Source organism: Impatiens glandulifera, chromosome 8, assembly GCF_907164915.1.
Source record: "Impatiens glandulifera chromosome 8, dImpGla2.1, whole genome shotgun sequence".
NCBI classification, from domain to species: domain Eukaryota; kingdom Viridiplantae; phylum Streptophyta; class Magnoliopsida; order Ericales; family Balsaminaceae; genus Impatiens; species Impatiens glandulifera.
In genome coordinates, this window is record NC_061869.1 from 20,498,333 (window position 1) to 20,523,701 (window position 25,369).

The following is a 25,369-nucleotide window of genomic DNA, read 5'->3' on the forward strand; positions in this document are numbered from 1 at the left end:
CAGCCTATTGACAAATTAAATAGTCTAACATTTTATTTTTTCTTTCTTTTTAAAAAATTCCTACAAAATATTAATACTGTTTAATTCAGGTAAATAATATACTTTTTTAAATTTCTACCAAAATAAAATTTTTATTTATTCAAATATATATATATATATATTGATAAACGCGCAACATTCCTAATAATATAAGTTCAACTTTTTAACTAACTAATATATAAATATATATATATATATAATAATGCTTAATTTAAATTTACTTGGTTTGCCGGGTCGAGAGCTATAAATAATTTGGATATATATGTGAGAGTATATGAATACTTGGGTCGGATTGTGGGTTTATCCGGCCATAAACTTGAAACGATTAAAAATAAAATTAAAAATTCTATATGTATGTTTCGAACTTACAACATAACAATATAAGTACAACCATTTAACCAACTAAACTAATAAAACTTTATATTTTATATTCAACACCAAATTTGATAAACGTGCGACATTCCTAACAATATAAGTTGAACTTTTTAACTAACTAATATATATATAATAATTTTTAATTTAAATTTTCTTGGTTTTTCGGGTCGAGAACTATGGTTAATTTGGATATATATGTGAGAGTAAATGGATACTTGGGTCCGTGGGTTGACCCACCCATAAAATTAAAATGATTTGAATATATATGTGAGAGTAAATAGATAATTGGGTTGAATCGTGGGTTGACCCGTCCATAAACTTGAAACGGCTAAAAATAAAATTAAAAATGGTATATGTATGTTTCAAACTTGCAACCTAAAAAAATAAGTACAACCCTTTAATCAAGTGTGATTGGGGTATGATTTTTTTAAGGGATAATAGGTCGGTAACAAATGAAAGTGGTTAAAAAATATGAATCAAATATTTAATTGACCAAAGTGTGAGGTCACGAGGTTAAATATCAATTGAGATTGGTGATTTATTTTTCCAAGGATAAGAGACGTGTGCAAATATGATTGTGATGTGGTTTGCCAATGGATAAGAGGTGTGTTGTAACTAAGGATCGTGATGTCACAAGATTATAAGTTGATTCAGTTTGGTGGTTGGTTTGCTAAAGAATAAGAGATGTGTAAATTGTGATCGAGATTAATGGTTGGTTTTCTGAGGAATAACAGGCGTTTGAAAGTGTGATTGAGATTGGTGGTTGATTTACTGAGAGATAAAAGGCGTGTGAAATATGATAAAGAGGCATATAAAAAAGTGTGTGTCATAAGATGTCGACTAATTAACTAATTAGTAATAAATATTAAATACAGAATATATATATACATACACAAAATTATAAAATTATTTCAACAATCTCAAATGCTCTAGCGGTTAATGTGTTCACATTCATGAGATTGATGATTGGTTTACCGAAGAATAAGAGGCGTGTGGAAATATGATAAAGTGATATATGAAAAGGTATGAGTCACAAGATATCGACTAATTAACTAATTGGTAATAAATACAAACTATATATACATACACAAAGTTATAAAATTATTTCAACAATCTCAAGTGGTCTAGCGGTTAAGGTGTTCACATTTCATGATTATGTCCAGAGTTCATACCCAAAAACTGGAAATTTAAAAGGGAGCATTATAAATATTTGAGAGATCGATGTTAAAGAATATATATTTTGAGTATAATATATGGTAGCACATCTTTTAAACAATGGATAAGAGGCATGTGAAAGTGTGAGGTCGGAATTATTGATTGGTTTAACGAGCATTAGAAAATGTGAGGTCACGAGATGGAGGTTGGGTAGTGGGTGGTTTGTCAGTCGAGGGGATAAAGAGGCATATGAAAAAGTGTGAGTCACAAGATTATGGTCAATTGAGGGGTTAGTGGTTGATAACAATGACAACGATCACTAAAGCCTTCTATTTTTGGGCTTAGATTTTTTGTTTTCCAACTAACCGCCAAGGAGTGTGGTCTGACGAGGTATAAGAGGTGTATGATCAATTGGTATTGGTTGTTGATTTGTTAAAGTGGGGGTAAAAGAGATCGTCTAAGATTAGTGAGTTATTTTCCGAGGGGATAAAGATGTATATGAAAAAGTGTGAGTCATAAGATGAGGGTCAATTGATGAATTAGTGGTTGGTTTGAAGAGATATAATATGTGTGTGATTGATTGAAATTAGTTGTTGATTTGTTGAAGTAGGGGTAAAAGAGGTTGACTAAGATTGGTGGGTGGTTTGTCAATGGGATAAAGAGACATATGAAAAAGTGTGAGTCACAAGAGGTCGACTAAGATTTGGTGGGTGATTTTTTGAGTGGATAAAGAGGCATATGAAAAAGTGTGAGTCACAAGAGTTCGACTAAGATTGGTGGGTGGTTTGTCGAGGGGATAAGAGGTGTGTGAGGTCACGAGATGAGATTTGGTGGTTGGTTTTCTAAAGTGAGGGTAAATAAAAGAGGTCTACATAACAAATTAGATATTAGTAGTTAAAAATTAGATGTTGATTGACAAAGTGATAGATTGATAGATTGGTTGTTGATTTGTTGAAGTGGGGGTAAAAGAAGTCGCGTTACGAGTAAATATGATGAGATGCAATGCGAAGATTTGTGGTTGATTTTTCGGGATAAGAAGCTGATAATAAAAGGAGACATCGAAGGTTAAAAATATATAAATGACATGTTGATTGACTGGAGTATAAACGTGTGTGAGGTCCCAAGATTAGAGGTCAAAATTAGGATTGATGAGTGGTTTTCCGATGGAATAAAGAGACATATGAAAAAGTGTGAGTCACAAGATGAGTGGTCGATTGGGGATATTGATGTTTGGTTGATAATGAATAAGTGGTGTGTGAAAGTGTGTGTAAGGTCATGCGATTAAATGATATGAGATGTTGATTGAGATTTGATAGTTGGTTTGTCGGAAATGAGGAATAATTTAAGAGGTTGGTAACAAATGAGATATTAGTGGTTAAAAATATATGAATGAGATGTTGATTAATCGAAATATAAAAGTGTGTGAGGTCATGAGATTAGAGGTCGATTGTGATTGGTGAGGTATTTGTCGAGGGACAAAGAGACATATGAAAAAGTGTGAGTCACAAAATGAGAGGTCGATTGAGGGATTGGTGTTAGTTTAACGAGGATAAGAGGTATGTGAAAGTGTGTGAGGTCACGAGATGAGAATCGATTGAAATTTGGTGGTTGGTTTACCGAAGTGGGGCTAAAAAGTTCTGCAATTGTATGATATCATATTATTACAAATTACATGGAAATAATATTTAATAATTTTGAAAACATTTATTAGTAATCTATTAGCAATAGGTTTCGTATTAAAAATTATAAATAATCTCTTAGCATTATAATGTGCATTAAACTATATAAATCTTTACTTAAAACATAATTTTTAAAATATAAATAAATATTCCATGCAAGAGTAGTTGCGAGTCTTATTAAATTAAGTCTCCTTAGTTCTCGTTTCACCATCAATTCGACCAACCATAAACGTCTTTTCCACTCCCACACGCCATCATTAAACTCTCTTCATCATTTCATCTTTTCATCCTTTCAAAAGATCTTCCATATCTTCAACATATTTTTATTTCTTCAACAAATTTTATCTTCAACCTATTTCTCTCTATATAACCTATTTCTTTTCATCATTTCATCATGGTTTTAACACGATCTACTCGTAAACAAATTCTTTCAAGGACTCAAAGCTCCTCTACTCCTTGCCACGACCTAAGCTCCAAAGATGAGAACAAAATGACACCGAAGATAACATCCAATGAGCTCCAAACCGTCAAGGCGGAGCTTGCAGCATCTATTTCAAAAATAGCAAGCTTGGAAGCTCAAATGAAGGCTACAAATGATGGAATACATAATGTCCTTAATGTTATGCGCAAAATAAATAATACAACTATCAAGGTTATCAATGACACGACCGCGAAGGTATGTCATATTTGTAGATCCTTTGATTTTTATTAAAATATTACCTTTTTCAAGTTTTGATACTTATTTTATTGTTTATATTCATTAGATCAAAGAAGTTTTGTTGGTGGAAAATACTTTTATTGAATATGTGATGGGTGTCATGGATGCAAAAAATATTGAAAGTAGCTTGGAAAGCAACAAAAGGAAGAACAGTTAATTAATGAACTTTTATTTCTTTTGATTGATATGTATAAAGCAACAAGGAGTGTGGGAAGCCGTAATGCTCGACGAGGTCGACGAACGGAAGGATAGAATGACTCTCGCTGCCATTTATCTAGTACTCCCTAAGGACGTCCTTCTCGTGGTGGTTGAGAAGGATTCTGCCAAGCTAGCATGGGAGACGCTAAAGACAATACATGTTGGAGTGGAGTCAATGAGGAAAAAGTGCAAACCTTGAAGACACAATTCGAGGCGATTCGCATGAAGAATGGGGAATCGGTGGATGATTTCGCCATGAAATTGACATCCATCGTGACTGGTATATGCTTGTTGGGAGATAAAGAGGAGGAGATCTCTGTCGTCAAGAAATTCATTAGAGACTTACCTCAAACATACATACAGATCGTTACAACGATCGAGCAATTTGGTGACCTCAAGAATATGACAGTCGAGGAGATCGTTAGTCATCTCAAAGTCCACGAGGAGAGACTTCACGGCTATGAAGACCAAGAGGAGGAGCACTTATTTCTCGCGCATGATGAATGGATGTCACGAATGAATAAAAATGGAGAAGCTAATTTTTCTTATAGATCGTCGAATCATAGCGGCAATGGTGGAGATAACCGAGGTCATGGAAAAGGGCAATGTTAAGGGCAAGGTTGTGTAGAAAGCTCACGTCGATAAGAAGACACCAAGCCCCGCAAAGACAAGAGCATATTGAAGTGTTATTCTTGTCAAAATTACGGGCACTACGCGTCTTAGTGCCCTAACAAAAGATCTGACGATGAGGCAAACCTCACTTCTATGACGAGGAGCCAACATTAATGTTTGTTGAGGTAGTGACGAATGTTTTGTCTGAAGACGATGATGCAAACATCACTAGCTTCTATGACGAGGAGCTAGTATTAATGTTTACTGAGTGAGTAAAAAATACTTTTCCTGGAGAAGAGAAGACAAACATTGAAAAGTTCATGCAAGAACCGTCCAATGAGGAATCAAAGGTGGTGTTTCTCAATAAAGATAAATTCATGGAGAAACTCCTCGCAAGTGGTGATGAGTGTAATCACACCAATGTGTGGTACCTTGACAATGGAGCAAGAAACCATATGATGGACCATTGAGAGAAGCTCAATGAGTTCGACGAGAAAATTACCGAAAATGTGAAGTTCGAAGATGGAAGCAAGGCGCACAAGTTTCCTAATCTAGCTTGCAGGAAAATCTATGTGAGTAGATATGTTGTTTTCAAGGAGGAGAAGAAGTAGGAGTGGTGCAATGACAACAACAAGCTCGTAAAAAATTCCATGGAGTTCGGAATCCTACGAGATGTCTATGTGGGGGCACCACTAGTAGAGATGGATCTTGATGAATTGTTGTTGCTCACCACCGATGAGCCAACAACATATCACGAGGTGGTAGTTGAAGAGTTGTGAATTGAGGTTATGAATAAAGAGTTCGAGTCTATCAAGAAGAATAAGATATAGGAGCTCACTGACTTACCACTCGGTCACAAGACCACCGGGTTAAATTGGGTTTTCAAATTGAAAAGTGGCAGCGAAGGCAGCATCCTCAAGCACAAAGCGAGATTGGTAGCGAAAGGCTATGTGTAAAAGCAAGGCGTTGACTTTGAAGAGACATTTGCACCGATGGCGAAACTTGACACAGTCAAGCTAATTCTTGACATCGCAGTTGACCATGGATGAGAGATTCACTACTTGGATGTCAAATCAATATTTCTCAATGGTGACATCGAAGAAGAAGTCTATGTCTCTCAATCTGATGGCTTCATCATCAAGAATAAAGAGCACAAGGTGTACAAATTATACAAGACTCTCTACGGACTACGTCAAACACCAAGGGCGTGGAACAATTTCCTCAACAAGAGAATGATGAGTCTCAACTTCTTAAATGTTCTCAAGAGTAGACTGTGTACACGAAAAACCATGGAGAAGAAGTACTCATTGTTGGCGTATACGTCGACGACTTGATCGTGACAAGATCAAGCATCAAAGGTGTTGAGGAGTTCAAAAAACAGATGATGAAGGAGTTCGAGATGAGTGATCTCGGGCTACTCTTGTAATATCTTGATATCGAGGTGGACCATAAGAAAGATAGCATCGAGGTGAAGCAAGAAACTTATGCAAAGAATGTGTTGAAACAGTTTGCAATGGATGATTGCAACTCGAGCAAGTATCCGATGGAAGCAAAGTTTTAGCTCAGAAAGGATGTGGAATGAGTATAGGTGTATCATTAGGTGTCTTAAGTACTTGACATACACTCGACCATGTATCTCTTATGTAGTTGGTATAGTGAGTCGATACATGGAGTAGCTTACCACCCTACACCAACAAGCAGTAAAACACATTCTTCATTACGTGAAGGGAACAACGAGCTATGGGATTCAGTTAAGAAGAGGATGAGAAATTGAAAAACTCGTTGGTTTTAATGACAATGACCTAGCCGGTGACACAGACGATAGAAAAAGCACCGGAGGGATGATGTTTTATCTCAACGGGAATTTGATCACTTACCAATCACAAAAGTAGCGAACTATTGCTTTATCTTCATGTGAGGTGGAGTTTATGGCAGCTACTGCAACTTCGTGTCAAGGACTTTGGCTGAGAAACTTGTTGAGCGAGGTGCTCGGATGCGAGTCGAGGCCAGTAACCCTTTATGTCGACAACAAGTCTGCAATAGCATTAATGAAGAATTCGATGTTTAATGGACGCAACAAATACATCGACACTCGGTTTCACTTCATCCGTGAATGCGTCGAGAACCGACAGATCGTTGTAGAGTTCGTAAGCACTAAAGAGAAGCGTGTAGACATTCTCGCCAAGGCACTAGCAAGAGTCAAATTTGCGGGGATGCGAGAGCTGCTCGGTGTGAAGAATCTCGAACCAAATCAAACTTACAGGGGATATTGTGAGTTTAAGCATTGATTGTCAAAAAATTGAAAGTTGTTGGTCTTTATTGTCTTTTATGCAATTAAGGTTTTTTTTAATTATTAATGGGTTTGGGAATGTATGTATATGTAATTTAGGGTTTCTAGGCTAATTACTCATTTATAAAGGTTGTTTGTAAATATTGATAATACAACACTTAAGACTCTCAAGACTTTTCCTCTTTAACAAAGATTATTGTCCTTATCATTTCTCAAAGTTTCATTTCTCTATAACTGTTCTTAGAAGATCCGATAGTCAAAAGTCAAAATTGTGCACGAGGGCGTTAGTCGGTCGTTGAGTAGGCGCATTAGTCGTAGACAAGGCTAGCGGACTAGGTCAACACACAAGTGGACCAGACGCGACTTCCCATAACTAGGGTAGCATATAAAATTTTAAACAATGCAAAGCGTAAGGAATTTTAAATACGGCCAAAATTAGTTAGTAGAGACTTTATGTGCGTTGTGCGATATAGCGTCTAAAAACCATTTCTCACACGTAACCAAACGTCGAACCCTATGTCACACTTCCCATTAAATATCTTAATCTCTTCCAGATTCGACGGGATAGTAAGTTATGGAGTTGTATATAAAGTCTCATTTTTATAAACCTTAAAAGAACTCAAATTTTCTTGTATGAAATTTAACTTTTGTTTGAAATTACGATTACAATGAGATTGATATATTTAAGAAATATATTTTGGGTAGATTAAAAGAGTATCTAACACTCTTGTTTGTCTAAAAATGTGAAGCTTTAAAGGTGTCCTTCAATGACGGTTCTTTTATAGTTGTTTGGGCCTCAGGATGTCCAAATTATTGTCTTCAATTTTGGCCAAAAGTCATTAATGGCAGATCACTTACTGACCACAATTTGCCTTCTCTAGTCATTACGACGCCTCTTAGAATCATCAGATTTTATACAGTATGAGCCAAGATAAGTTTTTTTTATATTTTTAAAAAAGTTGTGTTGATGTCCTGAGGAAGAAGATCCAATTAATGAAACATGGTCGTTTTTACCTTTGGGCGTTTCTTCAATAATAGGTGCGCGATGGGTGATGGGCATTCCTCTAGCATTTTTCCTTCCGGTTCTGCGGCTAGGCATGTGTTCACATCTGGTCCAGCCCTTCCGATTCACGTCTGGTCCAGCCCTTCTGATTCACGTCTGGTCCAGCCCTTCCGTGTTTGACCGACCTTGCCGAGAGAATTGGCGGTGGTCCGGTGGCTGCACACAGCTAGTGGCGGACCCATAAATGTTTTGTTGGGGGGCAAATACATGGTAACGTAGCATTTTTTGGCGATCAAATAAATGCATTTTTTAATTAAAATTTTACTCGGTAATTACATAAAAATACTAACAAGCACAATTACTAAATTATTCTTGTCCATGAGTCGGTACAAAAGAAGACAAAATCTCTTCATTATGTTGACTATACCAACCAATCAATCAATTCAAGAAAATTACCTTTATTTGATGAACTACTTGACTCATCATGTCCTCGAAAAGGTAATCCTTGCCTCAATAGAAAGCGTGTTACATCAAACATTGTCGTTAAACGGGTGCGATAATTTATTTTTATATCACGACCATGTGTACGTAAAACGTTTCTCACGCTATGTCTTTGATCTTGAAATGATTCAAATTGAATTTTAGCTTCATTATAACAACTATTTGAAGTTCCCATATGACGATTGAATCTTTCTAATGCCCTTTTCCAATTTTTGTACCCATCTCCTATAAATGTATCATTTACGTTTTCTCTATTTAAAGGCTTGAAAAGATAACGCCAAAAAAAAATGATGCATCTTTTGATATGCTATATTCTAACCATGTATATTTGATCAGTGACATTAGACTCATTAATAGGCTCATTAATTGATTGAGAAGGCTTAGGCTGGTCATGTGATGTAGAAGTACAAATTCGTTTATAAAACATCTCCATTATTTTATATTCTACATAAAATAAATAACTAAAAATAAATATGTGTCACAATCCTAGGCCCTTAAATAAAATCTAACAAATACATTTTTTTTGTTTAAATAGTTTAAAACTAATTTAAAATTAAGAAATATAAAATAATGTTTTATCCTTATATTTATATAAATTGTTATTTTACCCTTATATTTATATAAATTATTGTTTTAATCTTTATTTTAGAAGTAATTTGTATTATTAATTATATTGAAATTAATAATATATAATTATAATATAAATTTAGTTTTAAAATAAATAATAATATTATATTATTTCATTATTTTATATATAATTCTTTATATTTTAACTTATATAAATAAATCTTATTTATATATTAACTAAAATTTATGTATTATTATAAATATTGTATCTTAGAAAATATTGTTTGTATAAAATAAAATATTAATAATAATTACTTTAATAAAATTATATTTGAAATTAGAATATTATAATTATGAATTAGTTTTTTTATTAATTTTTATAAAAGAAAGTGTTAGTTTGTTATAAATATTTATATATTAAAAAATAGTGTTGGTATAAAATAAATAAAAAATTATTATTTTATAAAAAGAAGTGTGAGGTTATTATAAAGGAAATGTGAGAATCAAACCCTGACCTCCGTTATACATTTCAGCTTTAAAACCAACATGACAAAGCCATATTTGGTAAACTTAAAACTTTTACCCAATGGGGAGGCCCAGGCCCCAAAGCCCCTAGTAGGTCTGCCACTGCCCACAACGATTGTCGTCGGTCACTTCCAGTAACTTTTATTTGTTTCTTTCCTATAATACAAACATAATAATATTATGGCTAAATTTATCTCTTATTTTTTCATTCATTTAATTATAAATTTATATATTTTATTTAAAAATAATTTAGATTTTAATTATTTTAAAAATTAATTGATACGAAAACATTACCAAGTTATTTATTTTAAATTATCTGCAATGAACTCTTATAGAAATTTTAAAGAATAAAAAATTATAAATTAGAGATGTAAAAGATGAGTATCTATAAGAGCAATAATTTGATTATATTATAACTCACTATTAAAGTAGCTCAAGTGACAAGAATAATTTTTAAATAGATCAAAAATTACATATTCAATTTACACTTAAAAGTTGAAACATCTTAAGTTGAAGTGGATTTCAGAATTGTGAATCATACTAGCTTCTAACCTTCAAAATAATAATAATAATAATAATTTCTAAAGAGATCAAAAATCACATATTCGCTTTACATTTAAAAGTTAGAACATCTTAAGTTGAAGTGAATTTCAGGATTGTGGATAATACTAGCTTCCAACATTCAAAATAATAATAATAATAATTTGATTTTATTAGGAACTTTTATAAAATAAAATAAATCTTATTTAGCAGTTTAACAAATCAAAAATAAAATGAAAATTTTTAGTGATTCAAACAGAACTATTTATATATATTATAGAAGTAGACAGAATCCTATACTATGATGCCAAAGCCAAACTGCATTAATTGTGGTGGATGATTCTGACAATTGGCTACCACTACTAATTAATAATTTCAGCCATATTATGAATATATAAGCTATCTATAAATAAGTGTGTTCATAGCCTTATTCATTATCTATAAGTGAAAGAAGAACCAAAATCTTAGATAGATCATAATCCATAGAAATGGGTGCAGAGGTTTCTAGCATGCAACAGAAAATGACTAACAGCAATACAACTAGAGTAACTTCTAGATCCATTGGTGGTTCGGTTTACCCTATCTCCGGTCAAGTGATCAGTAATGTAACCGCCGGAAAGGTGCTTACATTTCACTCTCCAGCCAAATGGAGGGCACATTTTGAAGCTTCTAAGGCAAATGATAAGCTGGTAATTTTTTATTTTTTTTATGTTAGAAAACAAATTAATCTTAAATATATATATATATATATATATATATATATATATATATATATATTTTAAGAAGAACTAACATCACACTCCACGGAAATGAGTCATGACCCCGCTTAAACTCAAAATATTTTGAGATAAGAATCGAACTCGTGACATTTTAATCTTTTAAGCCAACTTTTACCATTAAATTAAAAGACTTATAAAAATATTCTCTTTAATTTTTATTTTGAGGTGAGATGTGTATTTGGTTAGTTTGACTTCCACTAATTAAGTAATGACTATGGAGTTCTTACTGGTTCTTACAAAATACTGGTTTTTAATATTTTTGAGATTCAAATAAAAAAAAAGCTTTCTTTTTGACATTTTGAAAAGAGAAAAAACATCTTTTATTTCTTCTGTGGAATCTTAGCTAAACATAGCCAGTTCAAACGCATCAAATAATGGTGGAATCAATTATATTTATCTTAAAGCAAACTTTTTCATCACTAAACTACCCATGATATTAAAAGTTCATCTAAGAATGTTTTTTTATTAAGGTTTTCATCTATTTCAAATAAACCCATTATTTAAATTTAGCCCATCTTGTTGTTCTAATTAATTAAACCCTAAAAGTTACCAAAGCCAATTTGTATCTAACATATCTGCAAATTAGGACATGCAGATTTTGATCATACAATTATAATTTTAGTAAATATTAATCTTAAAATTTCAGTCACAACTATAAGGGTCTAGATATTATTTTTAAAATGTTAATAACTAGTTTGTATTATTATTAAGTTGTAACTATTACAATTTCTTATAATTTCGTTCATTAAACATCACTTATTCAAAAGTTCAAACTTTTTCAAGAAAAACTAACTCAATTTACTCTATTGTATGGTAAAGATGGTGATCAATTTCACGGCTGTATGGTGTGTGCCTTGTCGCAACATAGAGCCCGCAATATCTGAGTTTGCCAACAGGTATCAAGATGTTGAGTTCATCAAGATTGATGCGGACGAACTGATGGTATATATTTCTAGTTCTCTATAATTATAGATTTATTTGCAGAAATAAATTAATCAATTCTCCTAACTATTTATTTTATACTTTAGGGTGTTGCAATGGAATTTGGGGTGCACATAATGCCAACATTCATATTAATGAAGAAAGGAAAAACAGTGGATGTGATCACAGGAGCCAAGAAGGAGGAACTGCAGAAGAAAATCGAGAAGAACCGAGGCCATTCCTATCGCGTTTTAGCCTAAATATTGTTTCATTGTCTTCTTCTAACTGGCCATACAACCGCTGTTAGCTGAAATTCACAGTTTTTTTATGGAACTATTATTGCAAAATAAATGTACACTCTATACCAAGTGTATAACTATGATTTGAATAACAAATACAACATTTGACATTGTTATATATATATATGTATCAAACCATGAGTAATGTCATTTACAAGAGGACAAGAGGAGATGAACAATAGACGATGAAGTTTCGACATATCAATTGTACACAAGAACTCACGACTAAATAGATCAAGAAACCCCACAAGAAAAAAAGAATGTTGCACAAAATCTTGGATATCTAAATCAGAGGACCATTCCTCGCCTTTCAAGGTCTCGGCCCACTGCAAACATAATAACCCAAAATTTTGGTGTTAAAATTATGATGATGTAAGGTACTACTAAGGTTCTAGAAAGCAAAATTCAACAAATTAAGGTGATAAATATTGTAAAACAATTAATATAAAACATACAAATTCTTTTACTTTTCTAATTTTAATTTTTAAATTTAGAAAGTTAACAAGATTTCAATATTTATAAATTTTAAGTAAAAAGTGTCGTTTGAGTTAAATCTATAATTATGTTTTATAAGTGTTATAAGTGAGAAAACTCGTACATATGACACTGAAGACGTGAGTTTTATGTTCTAAGTTGAAACTATTATGATTCAATAATCTAACCAATTAATTTATATATAATGTTTACCTTTTGAATCGGCCGGAACCACAATGAGGTGTAAGACGACACTTGCTGGAGGGAGTTGCAACATGAGAGGAAAGAGCTTTCCATTCAAAGGATTTCGGGAACAAACAATGAGATCCTCAATTCCAATCTCCTCCTCCAATTGTCGACTCAAGTCCTCTACTCCGTTTCCTCTAAATGTAAAACACATTTCCTCTACTTCATCTTCTATATTCCCCGATTCATCCGCTATTTTGTAATATATAGTCCGCCCATCAACTATTTTTACTTGTGCTTGTGTTTTAGCTTGTGCTTGTTCTTGTTCTTGTTCTTGTTCTTGTTCTTGTTCTTGTTCTTGTTCTTGTTCGACCACTGATTCCTAACATTTAAACGTAGATCAATCAATATCAATTTTTAAAAATCATAATTTAATTTTTAGAAAAGTCTAAAAGATATCTACCTCTTGTATTTTTGTGCTAGGAGTTTCATTGTTACTAATTTCTTGAGGACGAGTACTCTTTGGGAGGATCTCGAGAATATCTACAGACCAGAGGATCCAACCTTGGGTACTAGTTCGACGAGGAATATCATGTGTGACTGAATTTCTCCAATGTGGGAGACCATTGTTTGCGCGAAGGAACTGACCATATCGTGTTCGGAGTTTGACCTTGTTACCTTCATGTATTGGTTCCCATTCCACAGAGGAATCGAGGCGATGGGGAACCGTTAGAACTACCTTTCTTCCTGACAAACCGCGGAGGAAGGGAATGTTGGAGGCGGTTAGGTATTTGTTGTTGTAACTTCTAAGTCGGATAACTTTGTCGGCACCAGGAACAAACTCAACTGTCCAGCGGGCTGTCTTTGATGAACCATCTCGATCTTGTGTGATTGATTCTTGATCTTCGTCAGCATGAAGGTACTTTCCGTGGTGGCTAAGCAGGCGCACTGCCTTTGCGTTTTCAAATAAGTTTATTGCCTAATCAATTCAACCACAAAAAGAATACATATATTTGTTATTTTGTTTTTATATTTAATATTGAATTCAAATAATATTTGTAACATGGTCCACATTTCAATTGTCTTCTAGAAATTTCATATCAACAAGACTTTATATTATTTTATTTATATAAAAAACCATTTTATGTATTCAACTTGTTCAAACACTCTTTCACTTCTTTATTTTTTTTAATTTGGGTAGGCCAGAGTTATTTGAATATGTCTTTTAGTTATTTAAATAATTTATTATTTTATCCCTAATCTTTTTATTAATTAAATTAATTTAATTGATTTATTAATTAAAATAATATTATTTTTCTAAATAAATAATTTTTATTAAATATTAATATTTTTAAGTTTTTTCACTAATAATTTTTACGATCTTATACTAAACAAAACAAGATTATTTAAATAATTTTAAATAAATTATTTAAATAACTCAAATTCAAATGTCATAATATTTTTTTTTCTATTCTCGAATGTTGTTTAAATAGTTCATATAATTTATTATTGTAAGTTTTTTATTAACTCTATTAAATAATTTATATACTTTTAATCTAAAATATTTATTTTATTTAAATTTAATATAATAAAAAATTAACCTATTGATTTTAATTTAAAATATTATTAATAAAAACACATTTAATTACTAAAATAATATTATTTCCACTCAGATAATCTTATGGGTTTAAAATTGAAAAAAATATTCAAATTAGAATATGAGTTATTTTACAGTGAAAGAGTATCTTACAAAATACTATTAGTCTAAATTACATTAATTTAGTTTTAAATTGTTTTTAGATTTATTTTTTAATAATAATTTTTATTTATTGTTTATCTTGTTAATTAATTAAAAAAATAATAAACAGTCAAAATTCTCTTAAGATAATAGAAAGAATAGTCAAATAGGCACGTGAACATTCTTCAAATAAAATATTGCGGCTGAAATTTGTTTTTTCCAAAAAAGGGTTTAAAAAATCAAATTACTATTATCAGCCTGTTACAAAATTGAATTCAATAGGGTTTTTTGAAGTTTTACCAAAAATCCAATATTTTTCTTCAATTCACTTAATTTATTCTATCACTCTTTGTTATTCATTTAAATAAATAAATAAATAAAAAAAACAAATCTTGTTTGATATTATGTTTTTTAAATTTTTATCCAAAACTTAATTATTATTTTTTGCTATTTCACTTTATTTATGTCATGTACTTATAAAAAAAACTAATATTTAAAAAATTAAGTCAAAGATGAAACAAGCTCTAATTTTACTAGATAACCAAACATGGTAAAATGAAACTTACCTTGTTAATCGAAAATCTATGTGAGTTTTTCTCCATGAAAGACGGTCTAGGTGAATTATAGTTGGACCGAGGAGAGACCGGCGATCCAAGTTCCGACAATAAATCATCAGAAACTGAAGACACAGTCGACATCATCGACAAATACTCCTTCATCGATCCATTCTCAGGCACTTCAATTGGTTCCACATCCCACAAAACCCAATTCAAAGTTGAATTCATATGTGGTTCATCATGGGTCACTGAATTCCTCCATGGAGGTGGTCCACCATTAGCACGAAGACACTTTCCACCAAACGACCTTAACTCAACTTTAGGACCAACCCTTTTGGGTGTCCATTCAATAGGCAATTCTTTAAGACTATCCGGTTGTGATTGGATTACTTTGTTTCCAGTCATACCTAATAGAAAGGATTCACTTGTGGCTGTTAGATAGAACCCATGACAGCTTTTCAGTCTGATTGAAGATCCACCCTCCACTAGTTCGATAATCCATCGGGATTTAGTTGAGGAACTGTTTCGGCTTTGGCGGATTGTTTTTTGGTCGTCGTCTGCTACTAGGTATTTGTTGTTGTGGCTTCGGAGCTTGATGGCTCTGGCTTTGGTGAAAAATTCCATGGTTTTGGATGATGAGGGAATACAAAGGTGGGTTTTGGCTTGTGGCTTTTGTTTTCTCCTTTGGAGTTTGTATTTGTAGTGGGTAAAGTTTATAATAAGTGATATGGGTTTTTCTTTGGTCTATCGATTGAATAGAGTCTGGTTTCGTGGAAGGTTAGGTTGACATTTGAAAGAGAGATGCGTGGACGAAGAAACTTTCGACTATGGAGTCAAGTAAACTAATGAACAAGCCCATAAACTTTTAATGTATTCCAAATATTACACTTCAAATTTTTTAAGAGCAATATGATATTAGGTTTTTATTTTTTATTTTTAATAAATGATGTGTGGTTTCATTAATAAATTGAAAATTAAAAAAGAATTTTCACATTTTTATTCTACTCCTACAATCAAGATAGAGTAAGCCTATACTTTAAAGAGATGTGTATTATAGGACTGTTTTTCTTTGAGTTTTTTAAAAAATCAATCCAAATTAATTTTTTAATCAATCATTTCTTAATAATTTTATCACTCATTTAATTAATCAAAATACTAAAATACCCTCTATTTTAAATTATTATTTTTTATTTTATTCATATATATATATTAATACTCTTTAAGTCTTTTTATCAAAATAATCATCACCTTCTCAAAATTATCATCAATAATTACTTTTTTCCCTCTCTAGGTTTTTTCAAAAACCTCAATCCGTACAAAATCATATAAAGAGTTTATGGTTAGTTTTATACTTTCAATAGTGTTTATATAAAGTATTACATGTAAAAAAAAATAACAAATAAAAGAGGTGATATTTTTTTTTTTTATGTCATTTCATAAGATACAAGTTGAATTAACCGGATTTAAGCACACCTAACAATTTTTTATTATTATTATTTTATATATAGGGGTAAGATACTACATGAACATCATTATAAAATTATTACTTTTATCTCATGATAAAAGACAATTTTTTTTAACTCATATTTTCCTTGATTTCTTTAGCAGTATGTTATTTTTTTCTTTCAAACACATTCCAAAAATATTTTTTTTAACTCGTTCTATCTCTAATTTTCAGATCAATCCGTAGACTAGGGCAAATCCAACCCTAGGAAGCTCAATATCAAAATAGAAAAGAAAAAATTAAGTATCTTTCACATTTTATCTTTTTATTTTTCTTTCTCTCTTTATCTTTAAAAGAAAAGAAAAAAAATGTAGGATAAGAAAGTCTGTCGGTGCCAATTTTTCAAATTGAATGACACATCATTCTTAAAAAATGCTCAAACAAATTAAAACTATTTATTCGAAGTTAATTAATATTTGAGATTTTTTTCAAACATCACAATTTATGGCTCTTTACGGTTAAAATTATACTAAACAGGATTTTGAACGGTTACAAATATCGTTAACTTATTATTTTCTTAGAATTTATAAATAAACAAATAAAATATTTATATCACTAATTTAACTATCGAATTTCAGATAATCGATAGTCAAAAGACTCAATTCGCTGAAATTTGGTAGTTAAATTAGTGACATGAATATTTTATTTATAAATAACCCTTATAAATTAATTTAACGACGTTTAAATAGTAAAGAAGTTAAAAGATTTAAAAGAAGAATTCTAAAATATAAATTGACCCAAATAACCCAAATTTGACCACTAAACCTTTTTTAAATAGTTCAGTGCGAATCCTCATACTCATAAACCTTTTATATAGAGTTATTATTACTTTAATAATGAGCTATTAGTCTCTTAAAATTATTTTTACATGAGCAAAATATCCAGATTTATTCATTTTTTCTTATGATTTAGAGTTTGTTTGATCTTATTTTTTTTCAAAAATATCTTGATTTATTAAAAAAAAGGAAATAGGTTATTTGGATTTTTAATTATTAAATAGCTTCTTATATTTAAATTTTAAATTTAATGAAAATAAAGTTAATTATTTTAATTAATAAAATATGTAATTTTTTTAAAAACGATATAATGTCATTAAATAAAAAAGATAAGTGAAATATATAACATGCTTAGATACCAACTAATAACGAATATGAATCATTTAAAAAACTTTGATAAAAATTCTCAAAAGAAACCCGATCAAACGAGTTCTTAAAGTTGAAAATTTTTATTTTAACTATTTCAATATAAAATAGGGTACATGTTTCTTTATCGTTCTATTTCGAATGTGTTTGATAACGCTTTAAACATTAGTATTTTTATAATGTTTTATTGTTATACTTAAACGATTATCATTTATAATATATTACATTTATTTTAAAAAAAATATTTGGTACATATTTCTTTTTTTTTCTACCTGATACATGGGACGAAACTGTGGTTGATTTGTTCAATTTGTGTAGAATATTTATATTTCATTAGTTTGTTTTGTATTTCACAATATTGTATATGACATATCTCCCTTCGGATAGCTTGTCCTAAGTTTCATGTGTTTTGGGGTTGTGTTATTATTTTTAGATTAATTTTTCTTTAGTTAATTAAATCATAAAATAGGTTATGTTCTTTATTCTAGATGTGTGAATTGGACGAGGAAGTAGGTTGATCTATCATTTGATTTGTTTAGGTATTTCAATTGATAATTTTTTTGTCCTAGGCAAGTTGTATGTGTTTTGGGGTGATCTTATTATTATTATTATGAATATTGATGTTCATAATATTTGAATTTTGGGTTGTAAATTTGTTTGTTTTTGTTAAAATTATAGTGTTGAGTAATATTATAATTCAATGTTAAATACAAATATTTGATTACAAATTTGATTGAAGTAAGAGTACAATTTTATAGAAAAATAAAAATATGATTTATTTTAAGCTATATCACAAGATAATTTTGTAGTAACATATTATATTTCTTTAATTGTTAAATAGTAATTAGATTTTAAGTTAAATTACTTAGTCATGTGATTTAAAATACTTAAAAATTAAAAAAAAAACATGTAATTTTATTATAAATCATCTATCCAATTATAGTTTTAGTTTATATTTATTCAAATTGATTTTGCTAGGCTTATATATTACCATTATATGCATTAAGTGCTACGAAATTTTAAGTTTAATGCAAGTTTTTAAAATTTTAATAATATAAAATAAGATATAAATGGTTAATATATTATAATACAAAAATAAAAAAATTAAAAAAAGAGATAAAAAAATTATATATATATATATATATATATATATTATATAATATATATTTAATATTTAAGAAGAAAAAAAGAAAAAAAAAATAAGATGAAAGCCTATGCAACTGCATAGTATCTTACCTCAAGATCGACCCTATATAAACAAACAGTCTTAAATTAGAAACCTAGAAGTCTTTAGTTCTTTTTGCCCAAACCTTAAACTTGAATTTTGACGAGATTTTTATTCCCTTATTTGACCATTTCCAAACTTATCAAAAAAAGATTTGTCTCATAATGTCATAAATAAGTTATACTCAGGTTGAAATTGGGGTTTGACAGCTTTTAATCTTCTTAATTTTCGGTTTAAATTATTTAAATAATTAAATACTCAAATATCATTTTATTCATCCTCTAATTAATTATATTACTTTATTCCTTAATCAAAATATTAAAATATATTTTATTTTAAATTATTTTTTATTTTATTTTATTATATACTTGCTCAAAATCATTCTCAATAATTATTTATTTTTTTCTAACATATTAAAATAACTCAAACCAGAAGGTCATAATTAAGAGTCAACTTCTTCTTCTTTGTCACGCAAGCTTTTTTATTTAGGGTTTATAAATAAAATATTATATTTTTGAATAGTCAAGAAATTAATTATTTTTGGGAGTAACAAAGACAATCTTGATAGATCTTCTCCTTGTGAATGTAGAAAGGAAAATAGACAATCAATATGGAATTGATGATGAAATTGTTGGTTAAATGAGTTGAAAAGTTATAGAGTGAATTGTGTTGATTTCTTAAAATAAAGTTGTGTAAAATTAAAATATTTAACTTTAAAGACTAAAGATAAAATATAGTAATAGTTTATGGGCATATTATTAATTCAAATTTGAATAGATAGATACTCTCACGCGCTTGAAGGACCGTGAAGAGGTCAAATTTTTTGGCAAAATCGAGATAAGGACTGTTAGGCCTTGTTTGGTCTAACCTGTGATATATTTATATTAAGTATAATGAATATCAACATAATAGCATTGTACAAATTTTAAGAGTTTTGTTTATCTGAATAAAACTTTAGAGGTTAAATAACACTAAAAGATTAAATTTATAATGAAATATTCAATAATCACTCAATTTTTTAAGTCAATCTCAAAAACGAACTAATTTAAGTTTTATAACAATGAGTTATGAAGGAGAACAAATCGAGTAAATTAACAAAAAGGTGAGAATAATTTTTACCCAAAATTTTGATTGATAGTAAAATTTATCTTTTTCTGTTGGTGAGTAAGTAATGCCAGAAAAAAGTTTTATCAAATGATAACCAAACATTTATAAATATGATCAAATTAGCAAAAACTCGTAAATAACTTTAAAAATTGAATTTAAATATAAAAAATAACTTCAGATTTCATAACAAAATTTTATTTGTGCAAAGAAAGAGTTGGAGACATACTAAACAAATTATTTTTGGGAGACAACAAATCAAAACACAACATCATTTCAATTTTGAATTGTGAAAAAAAAATGACATCATCCCATTCCAAAAAAACCCATATATATAAAAGATGAGATCCTTTTCCATTTCTTCAACCCTAATCTATATATATATATATAATGATGCTTAATTTTGAAAGTGTTCGGATTGTCGGGTCAAGAACTGTGGTTAATTTGGATATATATGTGTGAGTAAATGGATACTTGGGTCGGATTGTGGGTTGACCCGCCCATAAATTTAAAATGGTTAAAAATAAAATTAAAAATGCCATAGGTATGGTTCGAACTCGCAACCTAACAAAACAAGTAGAACTCTTTAACCAACTAGGCTAATAACATTTTATATTTTAAATTCAAAACCAAATTTGATGAACGCGGAACGTTGTAACAATATAAGTTCAACTTTTTAACTAACTAATATATATATATATATATATATATATATATATAATGATGCTTAATTTTGAAAGTGTCCGGATTTCCGGGTCGAGAGCTGTGGTTAATTTGGATATATATGTGAGAGTAAATGGATCTTGGGTCAGATTGTGAGTTGACCCTACCATAAACTTAAAATCTATATATATGTAATGATGCTTAATTTTGAAAGTGTCGGGATTTCCGGGTTGAGAACTGTGGTTAATTTGGATATATATGTGAGAGTAAATGGATACTTGGGTCAGATTGTGGGTTGACCCGCCCATAAACTTAAAACTGTTAAAAATAAAATTAAAAATACTATAGGTATGGTTCGAACTCGCAACCTAACAAAACAAGTACAACTCTTTAATCAACTAGGCTAATAACATTTTATATTTTAAATTCAATACCAAATTTGATGAACGCAGAACGTTATAACAATATATTTTTATCTGTGTGCATCGCACAAGGATCTTCCTAGTTTATTATAACTTTACCAATTCCTTATTTATTTAATATTTTTAATTTGTTTAGATAGTATTAATTATTATTCTTATTTTCTTTACATTTATATTATGTCTAATTACAAAATATATAGAACTTTTTAAGTAAGAAAAAATGAAATTAATAAAATGGACAAATTTCACCCATTATAATTGATCTAAAGCAGCGACGATCATAAGAAATAACATTGATTAATATAAATGTAAGAGAATCATATAACCGAAATAATCAATTATAAATATTAGTTATTATTAGAGTCGTCCCAACCACAGGTTTGGTATTTTGAGTTTGTTTGATGTTTGGTTATTTAGATAAAATTCAGTTTTTATCTTAAAATCCAAACATATTATCAACGATCTAATAATAATTTTATATATTTAAATAATTAGATTATCCCTCTCTCTAATTCACATTATTCACTCTAATTCACAATATAAGATAAATTAATCTTAAAATTTTAAAAATTAATCTTTTTTCTAATTTTTTGTAAAAAAATATATATATATATATTTCCTCAAACAAGTCTATCTTCTTATAGACTGTTTTCTTATAATAAAGAAAATGATCTGAAATTTTTTATATTTATTATATTTAAAAAATGATTATTTAAAAGATAATGTCATGAGGCTGACCTTGGGAAGCAGAATACTTGTTGCCGTTCAGAAAAGTAATCCATATTAAATTAGGGAAAAAAATTAATATTATAATTTGATTGATTGTGATAAAAAATAATTTACATATCAAATATTAAACATTTGACTTTAAATTTATTGATTTTTTAATTATTAGTATTATTTTTTATTAAAATTTAAAAAACTATATAAATATAAATTAAATCAATTTACCAACTAAAATATTTTAATTCACACTTCATGATTTTTCTAATAACTAAAGTGCCTCATTTCTCTTTTTACAACTTAAATTTGAGTGAATTTTTTTTAGGTTCACTATCTTATTTAGTTGAACTAATTTATTTATTTATTTTTTTATTTTTTTTTTGTTAATAATCGTTTATTGTTCATACCCTCTGATTGTGTGATAAAAAAATTTTAAATTCGTGTTTATCATTTTCTTATCAACAAGTATTTTATCAAGAAGAGTTATTTGAAATATGAATGTCATCTTGCATGTATCATTTCATGATTTGTACGAGTTTTTCACATATTTGATAAAGGTAGATGATTAATTTTCTTTAAGCCCAAAAGGTACTAATCTATGGATCTGGTAAAAATGTGCATCGAAATGTCCTGAACATGCACATTTTCAAGAGAAAACGTCCCGAAATGTCCTTAAATGTACATATTTGGGAGAAAACATCTTGAAATGTCACAAACATGCACATTTTTGGGAGAAAACATTCCAAAAATGTTCATGTTTGGAACGTTTATGTCCCGAAAATATTCATGTTCAGGACCCAAATATGAACATTTTCGGGACATAAACGTCCCGAACATGAATATTTTCGGGACATTTTCTCCCAAAAATGTGCATGTTTGGGACGTTTATGTCCCGAACAATTGTTCAAATTGACATATTTTTTCAGTTACACTTATTTTCAATACAAAATGACCAATTTGGAACGATATTTTCATAGGCAAATTCCCATTGTTGGAATGATATTTTCCTCCTACGAAGAAGTTCGTTATTTCTACACATCATATGTCCAATCAACTAGATTCGTCGTTACAAGTTAGGGACCAAAAATGTATGCCAAGAGTTGTGCCAAGAGTTGTATGAAAGAATCGAGGGCCAAAATTAAGTTTTAACATAGACCTACGACTAAGAGAAACTGTAAAGATAATATTAATGTAGTTGTTCAGAATGAAGGGGACTATGCAATAATAAGTATATGTATTGAGCACAACCATACATTAAGCCCTAAGAAGATATGTCACATTAGATCCTACAATGTAATAGACGAAAATACAAAAAGGAGATTGGATACAAACGATGAAGCTGGAATAAATGTGTCAAAACATAGCAATCCCTTGTAGTGAAAGCTTGAGAGTATGATAACATGTCTTTCGATGAGAGAACATGTAGAAATTACATTATAAAAGTACAAAGGTTGAGGTTAGAGATTGGGATGCTGAAGTACTCACTAATTATTTCTTAAATAAAAACCAAGAACTCTATTTTTTTCTACTTGATTGATTTGGACGAGGAATCCCGATTTAAAAATGTGTTTTAGTTAGATGGAATGTGCAGGACTACTTATGAGTATTTCTCTGATGTTATCACTTTCGATACAATCCATTTAATAAATTGCTATGACATGTCCTTTTCTCCACTCACCGGGGTTAATCATCATGGTAAATCTATTTTACTTTGATGTGACTTATTGTCAAGTTAAGATTTACAATCTTTCACTTGGTTGCTCACAACTTGGTTGGAATGTATGCTTGATCTACCTTCAAATTCCATAATCACAGACCAATGTCAATCCATGACAATTGCAATTGAGAAGGTATTTTCTAAAGCTCATCGTCTTTTTTGTTTGTGGCATATCATGAAGAAACTTTCTACAAATTTGGAAGTCATGCTGAATATAAACTAACAAAAAAGGCTAAAAAACATTGTATACAACTCCATTACTATTTAACAATGCGAAGACGATTGTATGAGACTAATAAAAGATTTTCAGCTGGAAGATAATGACGGGTGACATTCTTTATTATTGGGAAGATCTGAGTGGATACCTATTTATGTGAAAGGGTGGTTTTGGGAAAGCATGTCTACATTTCAAAGGAGTGAAAGTATGAACGCCTTCTTTGATGACTACGTGCAATCCAAAACATCACTAAAACAATTCATCGAGCAATATGATAGAGCTCTATTGAGGAATATTGAGAAAAAAAGAAATTGAATTTTCAATCGTTTAATTTTATAATACCGATTGTTAGTGGTTATGCCTTTGAAAGGTAATTCTAAAGCTTCTACACTCAAAAAATATTTAGGTTATTCCAACAAGAAGTTAGAGTGATGTTGTTTTGCGTATTTTAGTATTTGAAGAGGAAAGGACAACTTTTATATTTAAAGTTGATGAACACATTTTAGGGGTAAATGGAGAACATTTTAGAGATACTTCTTACAAAGTATACTATACCGAATTGGACTACAATGTTTAATGTCAATACGTTACCATATCATGGTTGTGTTAAAAATTTTGGGTGAATGAGGTACCAATTTGTTATATCATGGACCAGTGACGTAAAGATATTAATCGTAAGTATCAAACTATCACCAACATTTACGATTCAGATATGTCATGGGAAGAAAAAAACTATATAACAGTCTAATCCCATTAATGCAAGAGGTTCAACACCTTGAGAAAAATCTAAAGAAAAATTTTCTTTTTTGCTCAACGATATAAAAGCCTTTAAGGAACATTTTATGTCCATGGAACATAATCATGGGGACAAAGTCACAAAAGCATCTCCAAAAAAAGGCACATAAGTATCTCCATCAATATGAATTTTGATACAGTCCCCTGTGAAAGTAAGGGCTCGAGATCAATTTCCAACTAAAAGAAAATAATCTTTCATCGAGAAAATTGTGTGAAAGTTGTCCTCGAGATCACGAAAGAAGGTTTGACTGACTGCATCATTGTTTGTCTTAATTATTTACCATATTATTAAAGTTTTGTAATTGTTTTTGTTTCAATCTACTACAATTTCAATTTCAATTCCAACTCCAACACCTGCTCCACAACATCCAAATTTCAGTATGCCCGACACTTCATTCATGCTTCTCTTATCATCCAAACTTTCGCAGATAGGGTCAACAACAAACGTGAATGCCCATTACCCCATTGACGACATAGAAGAATAATTATGTTAATTTGGTAACTTGTAAACATGTTGTAACTTAATTATTAACATAGTTAATTATGTTAATTTTTAACTAGTAAACATGTTGTAACTTGATTATTAACATAGTTTATTTTGTGTAACTAAGAAAAATATGTCAATTGTGTTAATGTTGTAACTTGATTATTAACATAGTTAATTATGTGTATCTAAAAAAATATGTCAATTTGAACAATTG

At 29.9% G+C, this 25,369-nt stretch overlaps 2 protein-coding genes across 2 annotated transcripts; one reads left to right on the top strand and one right to left on the bottom strand.

The window, feature by feature from the left end:
- The first annotated feature begins 10,650 nt into the window (after nucleotides 1-10,650).
- On the top strand, nucleotides 10,651-12,313 carry LOC124912497 (thioredoxin H2-like). Its single transcript, XM_047453129.1, has 3 exons — nucleotides 10,651-10,891; nucleotides 11,801-11,923; nucleotides 12,010-12,313. Exons 1-3 carry the CDS (start codon nucleotides 10,691-10,693, stop codon nucleotides 12,160-12,162), a joined length of 477 nt encoding a protein of 158 aa, XP_047309085.1. The 5' UTR covers nucleotides 10,651-10,690; the 3' UTR covers nucleotides 12,163-12,313.
- LOC124913158 lies at nucleotides 12,285-16,049 on the bottom strand. The gene is made up of 4 exons (XM_047453769.1): nucleotides 15,166-16,049; nucleotides 13,325-13,840; nucleotides 12,889-13,198; nucleotides 12,285-12,527 (listed from the first exon to the last, which is right to left on the bottom strand). Exons 1-4 carry the CDS (start codon nucleotides 15,778-15,780, stop codon nucleotides 12,490-12,492), a joined length of 1,479 nt encoding a protein of 492 aa, XP_047309725.1. The 5' UTR covers nucleotides 15,781-16,049; the 3' UTR covers nucleotides 12,285-12,489.
- Nucleotides 16,050-25,369: the final 9,320 nt, after the last annotated feature.